Source organism: Erigeron canadensis, chromosome 8 (assembly GCF_010389155.1).
Source record: "Erigeron canadensis isolate Cc75 chromosome 8, C_canadensis_v1, whole genome shotgun sequence".
In the NCBI taxonomy this organism is placed as follows: domain Eukaryota; kingdom Viridiplantae; phylum Streptophyta; class Magnoliopsida; order Asterales; family Asteraceae; genus Erigeron; species Erigeron canadensis.
This window is the reverse complement of record NC_057768.1, coordinates 48,215,449-48,239,103: the sequence shown is the minus strand read 5'-3', so window position 1 is coordinate 48,239,103 and position 23,655 is coordinate 48,215,449. Positions and strand designations below refer to the sequence as shown.

The following is a 23,655-nucleotide window of genomic DNA, read 5'->3' as shown; positions in this document are numbered from 1 at the left end:
GCTCGAGCTCGAGCTCGTTTAATAAACAAGTCAACAGTTAAGCTCGAATTCGGCTCGAGCTCGTTAAAGCTCGGCTCGAAACGAGCTATTTACAAATCGAGTTCGAGTATTTCGTGAGCAGGCTTGACTCATTTACACCCCTGAGAGAATAAGTTTTTTAGATTTGATGTTTCGGGATGATTTAAGTCGAGCAAAAGCTATAAACTTTCACTTAGCCCCCTTTTAGATTTTGGGGTGGACACAAAAAACGTGTCATCATTTTAACAGGCAATATCCAATTATTCCAAATGGACCAAATCTTATAATTTGATTTCTTTAATTATAGAAATAAAAAGTATAAAAATAGGTTAAAAATAAAAAATAAATAAACAAGGAACACAAACAGAGCCGTTACCATAAGCACAGCAAAATAATACTCGTATTTGTTTGTTGAATGGAATAGAAATAGAAATAGAAATCGAATTAGATTTAGAGACAACCAAAAGAGGGAGGGGTGGGTTTTTAAACCCCTTTTTCTGTACATGGATGATGATGATCATATCATATAATTAATCGCATTTAGTTTTAACAAAAACAAGATAAAGGAAAAAGGAGAGCTAATTAATTAAAATCAGAGCTTGGTTTGGCATTAATTTAAACAATCAATTAATCAATCAATTAATGATCTTAAGGTTCCCGTTTCTCACCTTATTATTCTTTTTCTTAGGCTGCTTCCAAAATGCCATTGCCAGCAACCAACAAGGTATTCCCTCTCTTTTATATTTGTGAAATTAATAATTAATTCTAAAACCCCCTGTTTGCTAATCATGTTGTTGTATTTGTGTGATAATGCTTAGACTTGTGAATTTTGAGATCCCTGTTTGTTAATTTTAACTTAACTTGTATCATCTAATTTTACATTGCTAGGTTTTATATATATGCTTAAAATATGTTCTAGGGTCTTTCTTAAGTGTGATCTTATGGGGTATTCGGCGGCATTGCGTTCTGAAAGTGATTACCTTATCAGTTTTCAACTAGCATACAGTAGCTATTTTAGTTAAATTAAAGTTTCTATAGCTTTCAGTACACATTTTACTGGAAAATGAAATGTGTGTTTATATCGGTTTTATGTTTGGAAAACTACATATATAAGTTTTTGAACAAAACTTGGAAACTGTCTTTTACATATGTTACGAACAAGTGCTTATCTGCTTACAAAATAAGCAGGCCCACACATTTGCTTAAATTGTCTGCCTAAATATAAAGCAATTCGCTGACACCCCCACACGTTTGAAGTTCCTCGATAAATCTCATTTGGAACATGTTTTCTGCTGAGAATTCTTCTGGTTTCTGGGTATAGCGGAACTCATCCTGATTTTTATATGCTATGTTTAGGAATCGAATAATAAGTTTTGATGTAGCCAGAACAAAATGATGGTGACTATCTGGATTATATAAGGGTCAATTTTCATCCTTAAATAATCAGAATATGCCAGCTGCTCAAACAGCTAGCTGTCCCTCTATAATGACTTGCAATATACAGTATAAGCACATCCAAACACTATCATCTGATTATGATTGTTCTGTCTCAAATTATTTTTTGCAGGGAATGTAGATGAACATAATAGTAATGTCACTGATACTACTAATGCTACATATCCGTATATCGAAGAACAAGATCAAAGTCATACAGGTAGGGTGCTTGTGGAGTTCAATCTATCGGGGAACTTGAATGGTGTTGTAAATAGCTGTGTAGATACTGAAAAGAATCATATTCAGGGAACAAGTCCGGTTGAAGAAGTAGTTTCAAGGATTTTAGGTTACTCTGCATTAGTTTGTGATCCCGAAGTTCAAGATAGTTACGTAGAAAAGAAACAGGACGATATACAAAATGGGAGGACCCATCTCGCCTATCTTAATCTTGACGAGTTTAGAAACATTACAAAGCAAGATAACGGGTCAAGCAGCACACCAAGTGCTGCAGCAACCGGAATACCAAATATTACCCACCGGCTCGAGCCTGATGGAACTCATTATAACTACGCCTCTGCGTCCAAGGGTGCAAAAGTTGTGGCGCATAATAAGGAAGCAAATGGAGCAAGCAATATATTGGGTTTAGATCACGATAAGTATTTAAGAAACCCATGTTCTGTTGTGGATAAATATGTCATCATTGAGCTTGCAGAGGAGACTTTAGTTGATGCTGTAAAAATTGCAAATTTTGAACACCATTCTTCTAATTTTAAGCAGTTTTCATTGTCTGGAAGCTTGGTGTTCCCAGCTGAAACATGGTACCCTCTTGGAACTTTTGTTGCTGTAAACGTTAAACACCATCAATACTTCAAGCTCCCTGAACCCAAATGGGCGAGATACATGAAGTTGAATTTAGTTAGTCATTACGGGTCGGAGTTTTACTGCACGTTAAATCTTTTTGAAGTATATGGTGTGGATGCAATTGAGAGGATGCTTGAAGATCTTATTGTGACTTCAGAAGAATCAAAAAACGTTAGTTTAACCCAATCTCCTGCTTCATCACAAACTACAGGCTCAAAAAATGGAAATATGGAAGGTGAAAAAGCAAATGTGCCTGATGCTGCTAGTAAAAAGAAGGAAGGTGTTGATGATGGAAAAAGGGTTGATGATGATCTGGTAAAGTTACCCGATACTGTGACAAAAATTCCCGACCTTGTAACAAAAGGTAATGGAAGAATACATGGTGATGCTGTTTTAAAGATTCTGATGCAAAAGGTCAGATTACTCGAAAAGAACTTATCTTTGCTGGAAAATTATATTAAAGAGTTCAATAAGAGACAATCAGATCTTATTCCTCAACTAGATGTTGAGCTTGTTAAGTATTCAGCGCTTGTGGAGAAAGCCCGATTGGAAATTAAGGATCTTTTGTTATGGAAGGCGACCATGGTTAGTTATCTCTTCCAGATGGTTGGTTAGAGCTAGAGGTGGAAAATGAGAGGGTTTGGTTGAATCAGAACTTCTTTTGCCAGATCTTTTGAGAGTTATACAAGTACTTAGTGTCTGATATAATTTGAAGTATATCATTTTGATGAATACTTTTCTTTTTCAAAAAAACTTCATAGGAGGTTTATGCATTTGATAATATATAGTGTAGACGACTTTAGACCAGTTTGACCCAAATATATACAAGTAAAACATACCCCGAATTGACCCATTCATAAGTAAATTAATCAATGCCACCTCTAGGTAAAGTAATTAACTAATAAAATTATGTTCACCTGATACCATCAACAATTTCAGGAAAAAGAAGTTGCTGACTTGGAGTCGTGGAAGGCTTTTGTGTCATCCCATCTGGAGTCAATTGTTAAAGACAATGCCATGCTCAGGTCATAAGTGCTATATTCACTTGTAAAATTAAGACATAAAATGCATTATTGATATGTGGATTGCCTTCTTTTGACAATTAGTTCATGATTACATGTTATGGAGGTGAATATTTAGAAGTTATATGTTTAAGTCTATAAATGGTTTATTTGCTTTCGGTCAAAGTTAAGGCAGAGTTCAATCGGTCCACTGTATGTGTTCTTCATCTTGTGTTATTTTTTCTTCATTTGTATGGTTATCCACCATATTTTCACAACATGGTCGGACCTGTGTGACTTATTTGATATGCATAAAGAAAAACAAGAACTAAATATGTTCGTACATACCAGGTTGAAATCCCTCAATATTAGATGTGGGCATGTGGCAAGAGATGTAGGGCTTAATAACAGGCTCAACCGGGTCAGATTGAGTTGATCCAGTCATCTTTTTGTCATTGTTTACTTTATTTTTGTTGATGATATATGCATTAATTTTGATTGTGAAATTAAAAATAAATACTATATTGTTACAGTAATAACCGTAAGTTAGTTTGGAGGTGGTATATGTATTAAAAATGGACTTTGTGCGATTTACCACCCATTTGAAGCATTTGATCAGTTTGATATAAAACATAATTTGAGTGGGGCCATTCGTAACCACTAGTTATAAACACAACAAATATAGTTGACTTTCATATAGTAAGAGGTATTTAGAAAGATATCATGCTTGCATATAAAGGTTGGCCCTGGTGCATCAGGGTCCTGATTTTGGAATGCCTATTATCATATTTTTATTTTTTCTAAGATAAAGTTTCATGATGTTCTTATTATTTTTCTTAACGGGAACCCGTTGATTACAGGCAAGCTATTGAGAAGGTTGCAAGGGATCAAGAAAACCTGGACAAGGCTGAGCTCACTGTGTTGACTGTGAGTGTATCTTTTGGCATTGCTGTCATCTTGAAGATTGTTGCAGATCGAATCTTTAAATCTCGTTATAACAGAGCACGCAGGGAGAATACTAATTGGAAGCTACTACTCGTTACCTGTGTTGTCACTGCAATTGTGGTTTTGAACTTTTATTAACACTTTAACTAATATATCTTTGCAGTTCCGGTTATACAAATAGAAATATGTAGAACTGTTATATTTTTTGTGGTTCTTTTAGATTGTACTTTTGTAGTAAATTGGTTCAATGTGAAGCTGAAATGAACCCATCCTCTAGATATCAGGTTATAAACAACTATTCCAGGCTTTGAACATTTTTGCTCGGGTATGGATTTAGATCTGGGGTTCTTTGTTATGCGTTTGTTTAAATATTGTAAATTTGATCTCGTTATGTATGTTGAGTTAGCACGTGAACTCTTCCAAGTGTTTGATGGTGTGATCTTGTTACATCCACTATACAATACATGGTTTCAAGCTTGGTAATTTGATTATATATGTAAACGGAGTAACGGAGGAATTATTTTTACATCAATTATCTTTTAAAATATCTCCATTAACCATTTATATCAATTACTTTTACATCAATTATCTACACCACTTGACGCATTATCTACCACCAATGTCGCCCCACCAACACATCGTCGCCGCCACGACTACCGCCACGTGCTATGTATTAATAGCTTTAGCTCAACTATATATAAACATTTACAATAGTGTTTACTCACTCAAAGTTTTGATATTTATTCTTTATAATTTAGAGTTTTAAATTTCTAAGAAACCATTACATATAATTTCAGAATATAATCTTTAGGTAACATATATTGTGATTCTTTCTTTATTTGTGCAACTAATATATTAATTTATTTGATTAGGAAAATATGTTGTTTCTTAAAATAATGGGAATATCTTTTTTCTTTATTTAAATGGCAAGCTTGGATATTTTTTTCTTAGTGTTAAGTCTTCTTCAGATTAAAGAAATCACAAAAAGTTTCTTAAACTAAAGAAATTAAAAGGTAAGTTACCCAAAGTAAAAGAATAAGCATATATACAGTCAAACTTCTGTAAATTAATACTCGATAAATTAATATCTCGATAAAATTAATAATTTGTTCAGACCCAACTTAAAAGAACTAGTGGAAATCAACACTCAATAAACTAATAACTCGCTAAATTAATAACATATCTCAGTCCCAATACTATTAATTTATAGAGGTTTCACTGTATCATCCAAACTAAAGAAAAGTCATTTAGCTAGGTGGTAATGATCTCATTACTAAGAGAATTAAATTTCAATTTTTTTTTTCTTTTTAAATCTTGAAAGATTGATAAAGAAAAAGTTAGAATGAGTCACAAAATAATCTAGTTAAAAATACATCTAAATCAAAAGTCAGGCCTTTTCATACAACTTGAAGTCTTGAACAACCATCCGTCATATATTTATCTACTAGCTAATCAACCCGGGTATGAGTAGCAAAATACATATGAAATTTTATATATTGAAATACTTGTAAGTGCGTTTATCCAATTAACCATAATATTTAATTAAATCACCTACAATGATTCCATACATAGTTTTTTGGGCGACTCGAAGTTTCATGAAATCAATAAAATAAAATTGTAGCGAAACAATATATTACTAAAAAATGTAGAAGGTAAAACATTTAAAGAAAACATGAAACATCAAATGGGTTCTTCAAGTAGGAGGTGTGTTTATGAGAATTAGTTTGGTAGCTTTGGAACTTTCATTTTATGAACATCATCTACATCTTCATGTTCAACAACTTTCTTAGAACCTGAACTTGAGGCAGTATCGGCTGTTTCACTGGTCCCGAACACAACATCCTATTTATGTTTAAAATTAGAAATAATTTAATATATGTATAACAGTTTTCGTGTTTAAGTTTAAGGTTCAATAATAAAAGTTTGGCATGTAATAAGTTGTACCTCTCTGTTAAGCCTAATACTTAATGGCAGTTCATTCAACACTTGGAGATTAACATCAGATGAGCCACCCTATTTTAAATTAGTTTAAATAATGTGTGTTAAGATAATTGAAATAAAAAAAAGTTAATTTCAAGCGTTACGTGGTACTATATTTGATAAATACTTTATCACCTGATGCCCTATGGAGTATAGCCTCAATAACACTAACATTATCTGAGAACTTGTAAACTGTGTACAAATCAGACTTGTGCTCGATATTGTATTTTGATACGTTGATTCTCCAAGCAAATCTTTTTCCGAGGAAAACGTTAAATTCAGCTGGGAACATCTTTAAGTGTTCGCCCTATACATAAAATATAAATGGAGCTCGGTCCTTGTAAGGTGTTGCAAACTCACCAAATAATAATATCATATGCACCTGGCAAAATTTTAGCATTAAATTCAGCTGGAAAAACGTTAAATTGTTTTTGTTTTTTTTGACGTTAAAACAAAATTTAAACAAAAATTAAGCTAATGAAAGGGCAATGTTGCCCCTTGGCAAAATTTTAGAAGGCATTAGGCTAAGGAACCTTGTTTTATTAAGGATAGAGAAGATTTATTTAATTGTTACTTTATTATAACATAGCATTTGATTTTAGCTAACTTGTTATTTTAAAAATCCAGTCTTATCTATTAATTTTTTCTTTTAATTTTATCATTTAATTTTTTTAAGTGTCAAGATCATATGATCTTATATTTTTTTTTGGGTGGATTTAGCATTATTTATATATAACAATTGTTGAAGCCTTAACTAACGTCAACAATTTTGTCTTTTTCCTATTATGTCTTTTTTAAAAATAATTGTATACTTTCAGAGTTTATTATTTTTACCACTTAACTTTTAGGTTTATCACTTTAGTCTACTTTTTGTACACAAGTATAATTTACTTTTAAAGTTTTTAATTTTTATCAATTAACTTTGGATTTTAACTTTAATTAAAAAAAATTTTTTTACTTTCGATTTCTTATTTTAACGTTTGTAACTTATTTTTAACAATTAAGTTTTGGATTTTTCTAACTTTAGTTTTACTTTTTATATACAAACTTAACTATAGTTCTAATTTTAATCATCAAATCTTTTTTTTTTTTATAAATTTTTATCTCTTATTTTAAGGCTTATAACTTTTACCATCAAACTCTTGGTTTTGCTCACAAATTTTTTAGTTTGCACTCTTTATAGCAACATTAAGTGTCCAAACGTGTAGGTAATGTTGTATGTATATATGTTTGCATGACACAACGTTGATCCTGGGCAACGACTGGGGTCAAAAACTAGTTAGTTATAAACTTGCACTTTGTAAAGTTAAAAGGAAAAAAAGAAAAGAAATGATTAATCAACCTAACTTATATGTCTAAAAATCAACCTAAAACCTTAAGAATTTGACATGTGGATTCCACTAATTCTCTTTCCTAATCTTGTCCCCTGATTTTTTCACATGTCATCATTTTACTTACTATGAGGCATATCTTTAGGCATCAATTAGTTTATCATTATAAAAAAAAATAAGAAAACAAAATTGCCCTTCCGTGAAATTTTAAACGGAACCATTTAACGCCATCCAATAATACATACACTAGATTTTAGACCTGTGTCCAACACTGGACACGAGACTTACAATATTATTAATATCAGATCTCCAAACATTCAATTATTTAAGTCATAAAAACTTTCAGTTTTGAAGATATACGATTCCAAGTGTTATACTTTGCAAATTGTAATACAATAATTACATCATATTGATGGATTTGTTTGTCATAGTCACTCCACAAGACAAATGTTGCAATATTTTCCATATTATAAAATTTTATTGAAACCAGTTATACTCATAATGTGATATTAAACATACTTGTGAAAAGTTTGAGAAAAATCGAGAGTTGTGATTGGTCAATAAACGAATTAATTAAATGATAAAATATTATAAAAAAATATCCTCAAGTTGATGGGACTAAATATTATAAAAAGTATAAATTAAGTATTTAGGGCTAAAAAAATATAAATTATTGATGAAAAACAAAAAATTGTAAATTAGTGAGACTTTTGCTACAAATATTAATAATGATTATTAGGATTATGATGACGTAAGCGAGAATCAATTTGACGAAATTGAGTGATATGATTGGTCAATAAGTCATTAGTTCAGCTGTTTTAGGCTCGTGTCTAATACACGAGGCTTAGGATGTTATCAATATTAGATATTTTTATTATGATTTAAAACATAATATATTATTTTGAGTAATAAAAATTGATCAATATATCAACACTTTGAGTTTTATATTAAAATATTTTTTTCAAATATATTCATCGAAGTTGTTCTTAAAATGTTAATATATATATATTTATGTCAAATTTTATTTATTTTTAATTAATTAATTTATATTTATATGATAGAACATACTATTGGATATATATATATTAGTTATTATGAGGTTAGTTATTGTAAAACAAGTATTAAAGTAAAATAAATAAGACAAGATCTTGACCTTTAGATCATAATAAAATTGATGCACGGAGATTCACATATATATTGATACACGATGATTTTAATGATGCACAATGATTGTTAGTGAAAAAAAATCTATTGTTTTATTTGTTTTACTTTAATACTTGTTTTATTTTATCTAGAACCTAGTTATTATTCAATTGGATATATATTAGTTATTATTTTATTGGATAAATATTACATATTATTTTATTATATATATATATTAACAATCATTATTTATTTAATATATTAAAATTATTGGATAAAAAATATAAATTTGTGATAAAAAACAAAAAAATGTAAATTAAAGTCAAAATTGAAAACAATGATCAGTGCTTTAGTATAATAAAAGATTAACCACGCATAGTTACTATTATTAACTACATCACTCAGTATTATTTAACCAAAGGCGTTACATACATAGTCTGCTCGTCAGTTACATGTCTTCTTCAGCGGCCACTTTCTCTCTCTAAAAATATAACACCTTCCTTCTTTCTCTCTCTATATATCTCATGCCACAGGGAAACTCTAGGATTCTCAAAAAAGAGGTAACAAAAATATAAACAAAAAGGCAGTTTTATAGACACAAACTATATATATAGACATAATTATATATTTATTAGGGTTTTATGTTTGGTAAAGATTTCATGTCTAACAAAAATATTTCTCAATGGAGAGCGATTTCCCTTTCGTATCTCTAATTCTAGCCCTAATCGTAACCCTGATTTGTTGCTTATTTTCTCTCTTTCCTTTTAGATTCACCAAAAAGAATATAGATAAAATTAGGGCTTGTAATTGTGCCTGTGTTAATTGTAAAGGAATTGTTGGAAGTAGTTGTTGTGAGTCCATGGCTGTAACGGCGACTGCGAGGATGATGAATGGTGGTAATGGACAAGTGGCGGGGGTGGAGAGGGATAGGGAACGGCAGCAAATGATCGGTGCGTCGATGATGGAACAGTTGGTTCCAGAGATCACGACACATGCTTTGAGTTATTTGGATTTCCCTAGTCTTTGTAGGTTGTCTATGACTAATTCTTCTATGAGGAAAGCTGCTAATGATGATAATGCTTGGAAGGCTCTTTATCATAAGGTCCCTCTTCCTTTTATCCTTCACCGTTAAAGTTACATTTGTATTCGTATAGTTGTATCTATTGTTTGTGGCAGGTGATGTGTGAATAGTTGTTATTTGTAATTTCTAATGATTTGAAAACCTGTCTGCTAGTTATGTGAATCTTTATGCATCTTTGCCGTGTGTCATTTACTAGTTTGACATGGATGAATATATCACTACCTGTATGGAACGTATCAAACAACAGCTGAAGAATAAGCTAAATCCATATATTGGTTAAGCTAGCTGGCGGTTGAATTTGCTGAGGATGTGCATTAAGTTAGTCTGTGTGACTGAACAATTGTTCTACAATGTATGTTAGTTCTCAATTTTTAGTTTTGAAGGCAACTAGTGCACCATTTACTCATTTAGTGTTGTTTAAGCTTCAATCAGCTGATTTACTAGATTTCCAAATAATTGAAATAGCTATTTTGAAGTTATTGAGCTGGTTCAAACTACACGTTCATGAACCAGTCACAACATTTTGAATGTTTTGAGAATGTATCTAGTGGAGGTAGGAGGTAGATATTAAAATAACTGTTTCCTTTGTCCCAATTAAAAATTGGAACCTTTGATTTGGCAGTTAGTTTGATAAAATATTGGACAATTGATTGAAGGGACTTAATAAAGAAAACTCGTGGACGGTGGACCACATTGGAATATACTAGCTTTACACAATAGTTACCAAACAGGCATATATAAGTACAATACACATGAAGAACATGCCCAAGAAGGCGATCTAGCAGTTTTTGGGACAACAAAATAGAAACGATTGCATTTTCCGGGATGAGGGGGAGTAATATTTGGTCAATCGATGTTAAACATGAACTGGACACTGTAGTTTGTCTACGTATAATAACAATCAACACTCAAACAGTTCAACATTGAGTTGTACAAAGATATTGGGCCCATATATATGTTAGGTTTATTGAGATAGCACGGAATGGTTATCAAAGTTTTAGGATCATCTGGTTTATGGGGCTATTATAAACCAGGTAATGAATCTGAATGACTAGTTAAAAGTTGCATACAGATTTATTGTGTGTTATAAGGGAATGAAATGTGCCTGCTTGCCTAATATTATTATCATTTTCTCCACTTGTTTTCTTTTAAACCTAGAAATTCAACATAACAGGACCATGTTTCTCCAAATTGTTTTGTTGGAATGTGTAGGGTTACTTTGATCTGTTTTTCTATATGATAAAAATATTCAGTTTATATATATATATATATATATATATTAATTAGAGGGATCTGCATAACTTTCTATACAATGCTCTTTACTTATTTCTTGTCTGTTAATACATGTCTTGTATGGTATAACAAAATTATTCCTCAGAATTAAGCATTTACTCATGCATTATCATATAGGAAATGCACTCTATGGCTCAAAGTAGAACTCCAGGGGCTGGTAAGCATATACCCTGAATGTGATCACAGCCGGGTTTCTATAATTGTATGAAGCATTGCATGTAGTATGATGGGCACTTGGGCGCCATATGCATATATCTGTGGAGTGTATGTATGTTTACCGTTAAAAGGTACAGACATGAAGGAGAATCATTTGACATGTTTATACAACACACCACAATGGTAGTAATGAAAGTATTAGGTTGATATGTTTGTGTTCTTCCACGTTGCTTAGCTGGAACACACTTCTGCATATCTGTGTTATATAAAGCTTTGTTTAGCTATAAATTGCTAATTGTTCTTGGTTAATTTTCTTTGTCATGTCTCAATTTTTTTATATAGATTCTAAAGAACTTTTCTGGTAAAAATATTAATACCCGGTTTGAATTTGGTACTTCCTTTTTCAGGATTTTACACTGGAACAGGGTAGTGTGATTCCTGCTAATGGGTGGAAGGCCTACTATGCAGCTACCAGAGCAATTATGAATACCAATCAGCAGTTTTTTGACATCATTAGGGAAAGATCTCTTCCAGATATGGGTCGGTTTTGGCTTAATGCAGATTATGTTAAATGTATCCATGCCTCAGGGGAGCTCTTCAGTGGGTGAGCTTTACTATCTACCTGTTGGCTTTTAAATATATATCTTTTAGAATTTTTCCCATCATATGTTTAATACGTAACAAAGTGTTGTACATAAAAATAACTGACTCCTAATAATAATTGTCAAATGCCATTTGCATCTTTTTTTCAACATGGTTTGGAAATCTCTAATGTTCTAAATCTGGTGTATGCTCCCACTGTGTAAGTTGCACTTTAATATCAACTTGGAAGACCTTTAAGCTTCATATATGATGGGTTCTGAAAATACACAAGAAAAAACAATCATTAGTCTACCAAAACATGGAATTGAGGCAAGTTGCTCTGCTGTTCAGGGTGTTCACATTTATATTTTGGTTTATGAGCTGTTGCATATAAAGGTAACCAGCTATCAGTTTATTTCTGGTTTGGGCAACCAACCTGTCTCCACCAAGAAAAATCCATCAAAGTGAATACCTAAGCATGATGGGCTTCATACACCTCCTTAGGAAAAAGGGGTTGACACGGTCAAAAGCTACCGACACTGTCACCTTGTATTGAAACTTTTGGAAGCTGGTCTAAACATAGTTGGTTACCAAAATTAAGTTAGAACGAAGTTGGTTACCAAAATAAAACTGTACCAATGTTGCTTACTTTTCTATGCATCTTATTTATCTATTTGTGTATGATATGCATTTTATTTATGTGTGTAGAGCATGTTTTGAATTCGTGCAGGTATAGCGGGGTCTTGGGGAGCTGGCAATTGGCTTTTAACTGGGAGCAACTGAATTTCCAGGTTCGGGATGTAAGGTCACGGGTATTGCCCGGGATAGCTTGGGTGACAATGAAAGCCCATGTTGGAGTGGACCATGGCACTATGAACATGACAAATGTGTTTGAGTTCCACAATGATCAGTGGTTGATGGTTCACCACCATAGCTCCCTGATGCTTGAAAATGGTGAAGGGGCTGATCAACCTCCAATGCTTGGGTGAGAATTGAGAAGGAAGATGCTTTTATTTATATTGAGTTTAGATGACACCTTTATCAAGATAAGGCGGAAAAGGATATGGTACAGTTTTTTTCTTAACTACTAGGAATGCAGGACTCCTGAAGATATGTTGGTTTATTTTGGAATTTGGATGGATATTTATGATCGTATATGAATCTATCTTTTTCTCCTATTGATCGATGTCTGTTGATCTTTTTTGCTCCTTCCGATTGGGTATAAAACATTCATATGTAAAGAGGGTATTTGAGTGAGCTATGAAGCCGTTATAATCATCAATTTTGATAAGTTTGTAACCCGTTAAGCTAACCCAAGTACTAAGCAACCTTTAATTAGAAAAATGATTGGTTCAGGAGTTGTGAGAAGTGAAATACCAAAACGAATTATAATTTCGTGCCTGGAAAAGTAACTTCAGTTTGTATATACAGTTACAGTGTACTGTAATTAAGTTAAATTAAATTAAATAAGTAAATACTAAAATTACAAAACAACGTGTGTGGGCAAAGCGCCTCTTGTCAGCCACACATCAGAGATACGGTTCTCTCCTTCTTGGCCTCAATTTTACAGGCCAAAAAAAGAGGAAAAGAAAGGAGAACAGAAATGGCAGCTACAACACTGTTTTCCAGCCCAATTTCACACCATAATCAGTACCCAATTTCTATCCAACAATTTTCCTCTTTTGGTTCTAACAACAACAATAAATTATTATTATTGCAACCAGTGACTGCGAGATCTTCGCTCATCCTAATCCGAGCTTCCTCTTCTTCACCTTCCACTGTCGATAAACAAGAAAAAGATGACGATGATGAGCAACAAGAAAGCAGCTCATCTGACACCTTTACTCAACCAATCAATTCAATCCCTTTGGGGTAAGATTCCAATTCCAGTTTCAATTTTGATTATCCCCTATTCCTTTTCATTAAAGTTAAATATCTGAGAATCTGAGATTAACAAAATGAATTTAGTAGCATAAATATTAATATATGGTGTATAATTGATTTTGTATGTATGTGTATATGTATGCATGTATGGTATGCAGGGGTTGCAAGTCATGTGGGAAAGCAGAGATAGAAAGAGGGTGCAATGGTGAAGGAAGGATTCAAGGTGGGATTGCGACAGTACCCGGTTTTGGTTGGTGGCCTATTAAAGCTTACAGGCCTTGCCCTGGTTTCATCGCCACTGGTGGTCGTTACCGGCGCCAAGGTCAGAGCATGGACGAGGTTGCTGGCTTTGGAACTGTCCCAAGGACTTCACCCACCACCACCACCTCTGTTTCCGCCACGGCTACTGGAGAGACCGAGTCAAGGTAGCCATATCTACCATTATTCATTCCCTTTTGTTACCATAAGACAAAGATTGACTTTTGAGGTCAAGCACATTTGTTTTTTTTTTTTAATGGCAAATTTGGGCTCGCATGCCTCTTCGTATACCCAACTCCAATTCCAGAGGAAACCCAGTATGGGAAAACCCCTATCTCCATTCCCGGGAGCATTTTGGTCACACTAGGATTTGAACCTAAGAACTCTCGGTCTTAGGCTCCACCATATACCAATCCATCTATTGATATTGGTAGGTCAAGCACATTTCTAATAAATAATTCAGTGTTTATAAGTTTTGTTAGAAGAGTATATCATTAACAATTTGGGTTTGTTACACATGTTTAGAGTGAAATACTGTTGTAAGTTTTTTGTAAATTCCTTTGAAGGATTGTGTCATATTGGAAGCTTAAAGTAATGTGTTTGACTTCAAAAGTCAAAATGCAATCTGTTTATCACCTTATCGATCCAGTGGTTTTTGACTTTTCGAAATCCTTGCAGCGAGAAGAAGCAAGGACCTAGGAAATTTAAGAGATAAAGAAAAGGTTACAAGAAGCTGATCTCGATGGCCCCGAATTATAATTGTTTTTGAGTAGATACAGAAGCTCCCAATGAATTCTATATGAAAATACTGAAGGGGGTTCAACATTGATTAGTCTTGATATTTGATACCGTTTACGATTTTGCCAAATACTTTGTATAAAGAATTTGTTATATTATTATCAATTACAGCACTTGTATGCGCACTTGTTTATGAATCACTAACATAGTTGCATGTGATTTGCACAATGTTGAATAACTTGTGGCAATTTCTTGATTGTAATTGTCAGTTTCAACAATTCTTGATGATATACGACGGCGTCCCAATTAATTTGGATGTCAACCATTATTAAATGTATAAAGTAATTAGCTATGGATGATGGACTTTGTACATACGATATAACACAAAGGAGGGAAAAATATACAAAGTAGGATTGGAGTAAGTTACAAGAGTAATTTTAACATCAATGGACTTTACATACGATATATAACTTGAGACGTAAATTAACTAACTAATTACTGAGGAATGTCATACTAAGCGGTATAGGCCCGGTGTTTACCGTCGGTGTCATATATGGAGTCTCGAATTAGCTTTTCAGTGTTGTCATGATGATGTGTTCTTTCTTGTTTTCCCCTCACACACATAAATAAGTTAGTTTTGGGTCATTCAAGATGAGAATCCTGGAATAGGTTTAGGCTTCGAATCTTACTAGTTACAATTTTGGAATTGGTTAGGGAAATGTTTGGAAATGGCCGCAAGATATGTCTGTTAGACTGCATAAATAAGACTAAAAAATACTCCACCTAGATGCTGGCCTACTAGTCAGTACATCATTATATTTGAGCCATACATGACCAAATATGCATTAAGGTTACGGATTAATACCAAGTAAAAAAAGCGCACTAATCTTTAATCGTGATTGGATGCGTCACTTGGGCTAGTTAAATAACAATAGGCCCAATATCTAAAAATAGACGAAACTTTGATTCCAAAACAGCTTTACCCAAACTATCGTCTGATACCTCTGACCTGACCGTATTAGTGCTAGAAGACGAGCCATCCGAACGATTCATTTATTAGCTTCAGAAAAACCTAAATCAGGCAAACACAACATCTATCATCTTTGGATTCAGAATAATAATATGGATTCAGAATTAACAAATAAAATAAAAGAAGCAGTGTTGGAAGTCCTTCAAAATTCAGACATGGAATCCACCACTGAATTTCAAGTCAGACAATCAGCATCCGAAAAGCTCGGAATCAATTTATCTGAACCCGAACGGAAAAAGCTTGTACGGAATATCGTTCAGACGTACCTCGAAGAACAACAAGCTAAAGCTGAAGGTAAGGAAAAAAGTGAACAAGATGATGAAGAAGAAGAAGAACAAAGTGAAGATGATAATAAGAAAAAAGGTGGCAAAGAATATGATGATGAAGGAGATCTTATTATTTGCAGAGTAAGCTCCTCTTATTTTTATTTTATTAAATTTTACATGTTTGAAACCCTAATTTAGGTTTATTTTTTTAATTAATGTGCTTTGAATTTGTTGTTTTAGTTTGATTTGATTTGATGTGATTAGTTAATATCATATATTGTGTTGTTAATTTCAGATTAAAGTTCTTCATTGAAGGTAAAAATCCCCAAATTGGTATTGTTAAACCCTAACATTATATGTTTCATGTTGAGATGTTTTCATAATATTATAAAACAAAATTACCTGGTTATGATTGATAAAAGTTAAAAGAAACTTTTAACGTTGATACCAAACAACGTCCACAATCCACATGCCCTGCTCAAGGACAATATATTTAACTATCTAAGACAATGTCTAGACCGACTCAACCGCCTGCCACGGAGAGTGTCCACCCAATTGAAGTAACTAGGCGGCACACCTGTGGCTATTGATATACATTATAGTTACAGAAAACTCTAAAATGTAATTATGTTGTTTATATGATGTGACCGTGGTTTGATATTTCTGATGGTTGCAGTTGTCGGATAAAAGAAGGGTGACGCTTACTGAATTTAGAGGGAAAAGTTTGGTGTCAATAAGGGAGTACTATAGAAAAGATGGCAAAGAGCTTCCTAGCTCTAAAGGTATCATTGATGTTCTTATATTTGGATGTTTAATCGGTAATGCTTTCACATATCTCTAACTGGTTGCTTTCTGGATAACAAGTTTGTTGTCTCGTAAGCACCGTAGTTTATGGGCCTTTTCAAGTCATGCTAGTTTACTAAAAAATCTATTGATGCATTACCGGGTTTCATAATTTAGATTAACATTGGATTAGGCTGTGCTTTATCATATATCATGATGATTGCTGCTTTCTACTTTCAAGATTTTCATGACTTTTAGTAAAGGAAATAGTGTTTTAACACGAACTGGTTTGAGACGTGAGGTATGACATACGGAAAATGAAAGGTGGAGGTAATGAAAGAGGAAATAATGTTAACTCATGTGTCAAGTATTGAATTGATTAGATGTGTTACTTATAGGCATAAGTATTGTTCTTTAATATTTTACATTCTCCTTACAGTTGGTTTCTATTCATCTTTTTCGGTATGTTTTAATTATGTATGAGACCTTTCTCTTCACTGCTGTTTTTAGGTATCAGTTTGACTGCTGAGCAATGGACTACCTTCAGCAAGAATGTGCCTGCAATAGAGAAAGCTATCAAGAAATTGGAGGAAAGGATGAACTAAATATCTGATCTTTAAGGTGCAACTCAAAGCTTAACGGCATTGTAGTATTTAGAAATAAACCCTATCTATTGTAACTCATCGGGTTCCTATTATAGTGCACCATGTTTTGTTCTCTTTTGGTCTCCCCAGTGTTCTTTCATATGTCGTTTTTACTGTTGAAAACATTTTAAGAACCCTCAAATAGGTAATATAGACTCATGTTTGATAGTTAGTGTATAAACTATTAATTTCCCGTGCTACCAATATCTGTATGTGGGTTATGAACATAGTTTTGTGGTAGAAATGTTTTCTTTTTGGTGGAATATTAAGAATGGGCGCTGTATACGAACACTTTGAGAGAAACTTTAAATTGCTCTTGTTGAAACTCACTTACATTGGAAGACCGTTATGACTTATCATGGTGGTTTTATCTAGGGATGAGAAAAAAAACGAAACCCGTGACCCGACCCGGAACCGGCCCGAACTGACCCCCCCGAAGGGCTAACGGGCCGGGTCACATGTCAAGCTTTTGTTGCATTTTCGGTACACGGGTTGCGCGGGTCGGGCCGGGCCAAGCCAAAAACCGAAAAAAGGTGAAGGAAACCCGCGACCCGCTCGAACCCGATCTGAACCATCACGGGCCGGGTCACGGTTCCGATTTGCATGTAATTGCGGGTCGTGGGCCGGGCTGGGTTATCGCGGGTCGGGCCATTTGCAAAATTTCAAAATTAGAAATCGACTTTCTCTATCTTACATGTAGTAACATGTTTTTGATAACAAATTTGATTTCCCATCATTTTATTAAATAACTATTATGAAACCAAACATCATAGAAAAAAATGTTATGCTGATTTTTGATCATATGTGAAGGAACCTGGCTGGCCAGATCGCTTAAGGCTAGGGTGGTCTTGTCACCATTTCAGGCTGACTGAGACCTTTCAATGAACTCCCCTTGGTTTCCATAGCTTCTGACGGTATGTCCCTTCTGTTTTATAAACAAGTCTGCAGATAGCATGCTTACAAAAGAACACATTCCTGGGTTCCATATAGAGATGTGCGGGTTAAGTGCACGGAAATGTAATCAACTAAGGCCGAAAAGTCATTGTATACATGAACTTACAAAAGGTTTATTGTATACATGAACAAAATCAGAAACGTTATCGAATACACGATTGACCTGTCATTCCCTTAGCCAATAACCTTTTTGATTTCTTAGCTACCTGCTGACGTCAACAATTTTGTCTTATTCTTATTTTGTCATTTTCTGCATTTTTTTTTCTTTTACGATTGTATATTTTTACCGTTTCTTATTTTTACCACTTAACTTTTAGTTTAACTTTTTATATACAAGTATAATTTACTTTTAAAGTTTTTAATTTTTATCAATTAACTTTGGATTCTAACATTAATCATCAATTTTTTTTTTTTTTTCTACTTTCTATCTTTTATTTTAAAGCTTTTAATTTATTTGTACCACTCAACTTATTGGTTTTTTAACTTTAGTCTAACTTTTTGTATACAAACTTAATTATAGTTTAATTTTATAGTTTTTAATTTTTATCAATTAATTTTGAGTTTCTAACTTTAATCATCAAATTTTTTTTTTTCCTTACTTTTTATCTCTTATTTTAAGGTTTCTAATTAAACTATAGTAAATTTTAAGTGTCCAAGCTTTTAGGTACTATTGTATGTATAAATGCTTGCATGACGCAGTGTCGATCCTAGGCAACGTCTCCCTGGGGTCAAAAAACTAGTTCTAACTACACACATTCATCATAATTTAGAACCATAAGAATTTTATAAAAAAAATCGGATCTTATATCTTGATGATGATGATGATGTCAAAGAAATGAATAACAAACACAATCACTGATGAAAAACGATGTCAAACCACCGCACATATTCCTTTTTCTGTATTTCATCATGAAACCGACAAACAAGTAATTCTTTTTACACCCCGCCGCCGAGAGATGTTGGTCGTCCACTGTTACTGTCTTTTGCTTTTTCTTCTTCTCTTTGATATTCCTTTTTCTGTATTTCATCATGAAACCGACAAACAAGTAATTCCTTTTACACCCCGCCGCCGAGAGATGTTGTGGGAGATGAAAAAAAGAAAAAAGTGGAAATTGTAAAAATCTTGATACAATAAATATTTATTGCAAGTTCATGCACACAATAACGTTTTGAGCATAGTTTATTACATTTTCATGCACTTAACCAGCCCACATCAAGCCTTTAGCCGGTTTCGGTATACAATAGAAAATTAGCAGGGTTCATGTATACAATAAACCTTTTGTAAGTTTATGTACATAATAACTTTTCAGACTTAGTTGATTACATTTATAAGGTTTAGCTGAACAAAACACTGAAGGTTATAGGTTACTGGAACTGAATTTAGTTATAACGCTCATAGTTTCTATTTAAAAAACTTGAAATAAGCTCATTGAGATTTAAGTTGAAACATAGCCCAATGTGTATGTGTGTGTGTGAGAGTTTGTTTATCGCTTATCTAAAAGATAATGAGCAAACACAAGAGTGGTTACTAGGTGGTATCACATAAAACTGGAATAAGGAGTTCCTTCTATCTTTTGCTACAGAATTTATTTGGGCTACTGCTGCTGCAACAATGGTGTGACTGACTTTGGTGACGATCTGTCATCAACCACCGTTTTATCTGTAACATTGCAAAAAATCGGCTTCAATTTTATTCCCCAATAACTAGTACTCCGCCGTGGCATCACTTTCATCGAGCTAGCCGCCGCCGCCCGCATCTGTTCAATCAACGCCTCAGTGTTCCCATCCTCTGAGAGTATCTCCTCCAACTGTTTTGTGTTGATTACTAGTTTCACTTTCCAGACCCCCTTTCTAGGTGGCGGCAATACTTCAAACCCTGACTTGTCTGATAAGTTCTTTGTCACAAGTTGCAATGCAACTGAACTCGTGGACATCCTAACGGGGTCAAATCCAGCAGCACTTGATACTCTGACTGGTTGGTCCCTTTCATCTGAAGCTAGAGGAAAGAGATTGTAGAATTGCCCACCAATGAGTAGCCCGTGGTTGTCTAATGGCGACAACAACTCATCTTTTTTGAAAATCCCATGTCCCGGAAAGTCACTAACGACTTCTGAGACTAGCTTCGGGCCATTAAACTCTAATACTTTACCTGAGGGTGTCATGATCCGAATCGGGTCAAGACATGCATCAACTCCTTTGAAAGCACAATTTCCCATATGTATGCTATACTAGAAAAAATGGAAATGATCTAGGCACATATATAGGGTATGAAGTACAATGAAGGTAGAAAACAAAACATAAACAACCAAGTATATATTCGAAATTTTGAATTAGTCGTATAATTGTGAGACAAGACCGTTACGAAAGCATCAAATTAAGTGATCCTAGACAGAATAAATGATTAAAAAAGGACACTAACATGTTCATATAAATTAATGTAGCAGTTGGTTAATTAAATATAAATTAATGTTTTTCATAATGGCATCAACCATTTGGACCACAGTTTATAAACAAATGAATCTGGCTTTATACATACTTCCTATTTGTATTTTGCAGAATGCAGACCACAAACCTTAATTAGTCCACAGTTAACAGTTTAACCTTGTGAACACGTTCTTTACTTCATTTTCTTAAGTTTTATAAATTTCAGTTTTGAGATAATTAATCTGACTTAGTAACGCTTAGACCAGGATAATATTATTTTTTTGAACTCAGGTTTATGCTTTCTTAACTAGGAATTACAAGAGTTTGAGACCTAGGTAAAGCCTATAAGCATTAGGTTTAATAACATATTATATGGTACCGAGTCCGGATAAAAGAGTATGGTTGTTAGAGATTTTAGAAAAAAGCCTCTAAAATTGGTGTCGTTTTAATGCCACAAAAAAGCTTGAGACGACACTGTTAGAAGAACCTACTATTGTACGTTGGATAATACAAAACAATGTATGCTTGCTTACTTAAACTGAAAATCAGAATCCATAATTAGAGATCGTGAAAACAAAAAAGTGTGTTGTTGTTGGAAAGATTAGCTCTCGTGTGTACTTTTTAAATAGTTTATTTTATATACGTAGCGGAAGACTAAAAATACAAACATGTATTATTTATAAAACTTGCACACGATTAATATTTCCTTCAGTATCCAATTACACCATGATAGTTGTCATAATAGTTAGACTAGATTTAATACCTTCCAAGTAGATGAAATCTTGTGTGACAAAAACAATATTCAATAATATGAATATCTCTACAGTTGATCCACACGAACACCTCAAACAATACCCGAAGGTTGCTAGACCTTAATCACCAAGAGCCAAACTCCTAGTTTGACACTTTATTTGTTATGGCCGTGAACACCAAATAGAAAGGGGAGTAATTTCTCATCCTTAGCATACCTGGAATACTAGAGAAAAGAAACTATATCTGCTAGACTCAAAATACAACCCTTTTATAGCCGAGTTCAACGAGCCACTTGCAAAAAGAAATCAATATCCAAGATATGAAATCCACATGTAGATATCAAAGTGATACTGCATGGCCCATACAAAGATTTGATACATTGCATCTCAAGATATCCAAATTTTTTATATTGATTAAATAATAAAGTGATTATATATATGTATATAATATACATATATCCGGGTATCTAAATGTTCATTGTGTGTGACCCAATAGGCTCGTGTGTAAGCGGTAGTATAATTTTGTGTTATGACGTACACACTAATCCAACAGTTGTGTCTAAAAATAATACTCTGTACTGTATAAATTTTTTGGTAAATATAGTGTACATTGCGTGAATACATTTGTAATTTTACAAGTTATAACTATTGGGGTGTCATTTGCAAGTTTTGGAAAGGAATTGACAACTGGACATAGGAGGCAAAATCACGTAAGCTTTACTAGTTTATGGACGAAATGATGGTCAATAAATTTGGTAATTGTTAGTCTCTGATAATTATTGATTTGGCATATATAGGGTTATCATGAATTTATGAAACTATCCAAAATTGGGTACATCGAAAGAGAATTAATCAAAAAAATTAGAAAATAAGAACTAACGGTGTGTCATTACTTCAAGCTTACTTTTTATTAATAAAAATAATAATGATAATTGTTTGGACAGGATCGTAACGATAATTGATCAATTAATTGTAGGCTTGTAGCACTTCTGGTTCAATTCCATACGGGTCTGGTTTGCCATCTTGGTTGCACGGTTTTGTCCTTCACAAGCTCGACTTGGTCCACTTAAATCAAAACTATATTAATTCTAAACTACCACTACTTAGTTAGATTACATAAATACCCTCATATCAACTCACAATTGAATTTTTATTCTATACCAGTGTATAAAAGAAAATGTTAGAAATTTTAGTGTAGAATGTAATTTTCAGTAACTTTGGACAGGGATAAAAGTGTACTGATCGAATCAATATATTAAAAATAAATAAATAAATAAATATATAGGATTCATATGGATCCTTTAAAAATGATGAAAACCAAGGGACTAATCTCAGCCCTTGGATCAACCATCATCAAAATCCCATCAAACATGATTGGTTACTCCGGTGAATTACTCCGGCGATTGTGCAATCATATTTGATTGGTCTAGCCAATCAGGCTCCGGAGGATTACTCCGGCGACATTGTCCAATCATATTTGATTGGTCAAGCCAATCAAGCTTGATTGATTACTCTGGCGAATTACTCCGGCGACATTTTCTAATCATATTTGATTGGTCAAGCCAAATCAAGCTTGATTGGTAATCACTAAGACACTAATGTCGTCGAATCTTCTCCGGCTAATCAATTTCGTTTTCGGGTGGATACGGAACGGGCCAGAGGCCCTTATCCGTTCTAAACTGACCGTCAAGGGACGCATACGGGAATGGTATGGAAATGATGGGCGGCGATCCAAGAGATGGTGGATTCTGATTTTTCCGGCGACACTGATTTTTCCGGCAAGCTCAAAAACAGTGTTTATTGAATAGGGTTTGTGCGGAATGTGTTTCTGAGTGTTTTGGTACAAGTTTCATGCATTAATTCGAAGAAACAACACAGCTATAGTGTTTTTAATTTTTCCGGTGAGTTTTTCAAGTTTTCCGGCGAGTATAGATCGGATTAATTTCTGGTCAGGGTTTGTTCGCGGTGTGATTGTGAGTGTTTTGGTAGAAGTGTGATGTTCTAATTCGAAGGAACGAAGGATATATCGGCGTTTGAAGTTTTCCGGCGAAGTTTGTTGCATTTTCCGACGGTTGTATCGCCGGAGAAGAAGGAGGA

The 23,655-nt window shown here is 33.6% G+C and overlaps 5 protein-coding genes across 7 annotated transcripts; 4 read left to right on the top strand and 1 right to left on the bottom strand.

Moving 5' to 3' along the window:
- The first annotated feature begins 402 nt into the window (after nt 1–402).
- On the top strand, nt 403–4,673 carry LOC122579384 (SUN domain-containing protein 5). Its single transcript, XM_043751551.1, has 4 exons — nt 403–742; nt 1,586–2,898; nt 3,253–3,338; nt 4,175–4,673. The coding sequence occupies exons 1-4, from the start codon at nt 661–663 to the stop codon at nt 4,395–4,397; spliced, it is 1,704 nt and encodes a 567-aa protein (XP_043607486.1). The 5' UTR covers nt 403–660; the 3' UTR covers nt 4,398–4,673.
- A 4,499-nt stretch (nt 4,674–9,172) lies between these two features.
- LOC122611339 (F-box protein SKIP8) lies at nt 9,173–13,011 on the top strand. Of its 3 annotated transcripts, none has more exons than XM_043784358.1 (4): nt 9,173–9,273; nt 9,544–9,815; nt 11,651–11,847; nt 12,556–13,011. In XM_043784358.1, the coding sequence occupies exons 2-4, from the start codon at nt 9,573–9,575 to the stop codon at nt 12,812–12,814; spliced, it is 699 nt and encodes a 232-aa protein (XP_043640293.1). In that variant the 5' UTR covers nt 9,173–9,273; nt 9,544–9,572; the 3' UTR covers nt 12,815–13,011. The 3 variants fall into 3 exon arrangements, with proteins under 3 accessions (XP_043640293.1, XP_043640292.1, XP_043640291.1); XM_043784357.1 differs by having other exon boundaries at nt 9,482–9,815; XM_043784356.1 differs by lacking the exon at nt 9,173–9,273 and having other exon boundaries at nt 9,293–9,815.
- Nucleotides 13,012–13,331: 320 nt separating this feature from the next.
- LOC122611340 lies at nt 13,332–14,890 on the top strand. The gene is made up of 3 exons (XM_043784360.1): nt 13,332–13,697; nt 13,868–14,134; nt 14,646–14,890. Exons 1-3 carry the CDS (start codon nt 13,429–13,431, stop codon nt 14,680–14,682), a joined length of 573 nt encoding a protein of 190 aa, XP_043640295.1. The 5' UTR covers nt 13,332–13,428; the 3' UTR covers nt 14,683–14,890.
- A 779-nt stretch (nt 14,891–15,669) lies between these two features.
- Nucleotides 15,670–17,632, top strand: LOC122579055 (RNA polymerase II transcriptional coactivator KELP). Its single transcript, XM_043751145.1, has 3 exons — nt 15,670–16,142; nt 16,678–16,783; nt 17,295–17,632. The coding sequence occupies exons 1-3, from the start codon at nt 15,828–15,830 to the stop codon at nt 17,387–17,389; spliced, it is 516 nt and encodes a 171-aa protein (XP_043607080.1). The 5' UTR covers nt 15,670–15,827; the 3' UTR covers nt 17,390–17,632.
- Nucleotides 17,633–19,163: 1,531 nt separating this feature from the next.
- Nucleotides 19,164–21,670, bottom strand: LOC122578503. Its single transcript, XM_043750476.1, has 2 exons — nt 21,570–21,670; nt 19,164–20,531 (listed from the first exon to the last, which is right to left on the bottom strand). The coding sequence occupies exon 2, from the start codon at nt 20,314–20,316 to the stop codon at nt 19,978–19,980; it is 339 nt and encodes a 112-aa protein (XP_043606411.1). The 5' UTR covers nt 20,317–20,531; nt 21,570–21,670; the 3' UTR covers nt 19,164–19,977.
- Between the last annotated feature and the right edge of the window lie 1,985 nt (nt 21,671–23,655).

Coding starts and splice junctions, on each gene's coding strand:
- LOC122579384 (XM_043751551.1), top strand. CDS start 661: ATGATCTTAAGGTTCCCGTTTCTCACCTTATTATTCTTTTTCTTAGGC. Junction 2,899..3,252: donor TGTTATGGAAGGCGACCATG/GTTAGTTATCTC, acceptor CAACAATTTCAG/GAAAAAGAAGTTGCTGACTT. Junction 3,339..4,174: donor AAAGACAATGCCATGCTCAG/GTCATAAGTGCT, acceptor CGTTGATTACAG/GCAAGCTATTGAGAAGGTTG.
- LOC122611339 (XM_043784356.1), top strand. CDS start 9,396: ATGGAGAGCGATTTCCCTTTCGTATCTCTAATTCTAGCCCTAATCGTA. Junction 9,816..11,650: donor GGAAGGCTCTTTATCATAAG/GTCCCTCTTCCT, acceptor TTCCTTTTTCAG/GATTTTACACTGGAACAGGG. Junction 11,848..12,555: donor TCAGGGGAGCTCTTCAGTGG/GTGAGCTTTACT, acceptor GAATTCGTGCAG/GTATAGCGGGGTCTTGGGGA.
- LOC122611340 (XM_043784360.1), top strand. CDS start 13,429: ATGGCAGCTACAACACTGTTTTCCAGCCCAATTTCACACCATAATCAG. Junction 13,698..13,867: donor ATCAATTCAATCCCTTTGGG/GTAAGATTCCAA, acceptor TATGGTATGCAG/GGGTTGCAAGTCATGTGGGA. Junction 14,135..14,645: donor ACTGGAGAGACCGAGTCAAG/GTAGCCATATCT, acceptor AAATCCTTGCAG/CGAGAAGAAGCAAGGACCTA.
- LOC122579055 (XM_043751145.1), top strand. CDS start 15,828: ATGGATTCAGAATTAACAAATAAAATAAAAGAAGCAGTGTTGGAAGTC. Junction 16,143..16,677: donor GAGATCTTATTATTTGCAGA/GTAAGCTCCTCT, acceptor TGATGGTTGCAG/TTGTCGGATAAAAGAAGGGT. Junction 16,784..17,294: donor AGAGCTTCCTAGCTCTAAAG/GTATCATTGATG, acceptor TGCTGTTTTTAG/GTATCAGTTTGACTGCTGAG.
- LOC122578503 (XM_043750476.1), bottom strand. CDS start 20,316: ATGTCCACGAGTTCAGTTGCATTGCAACTTGTGACAAAGAACTTATCA.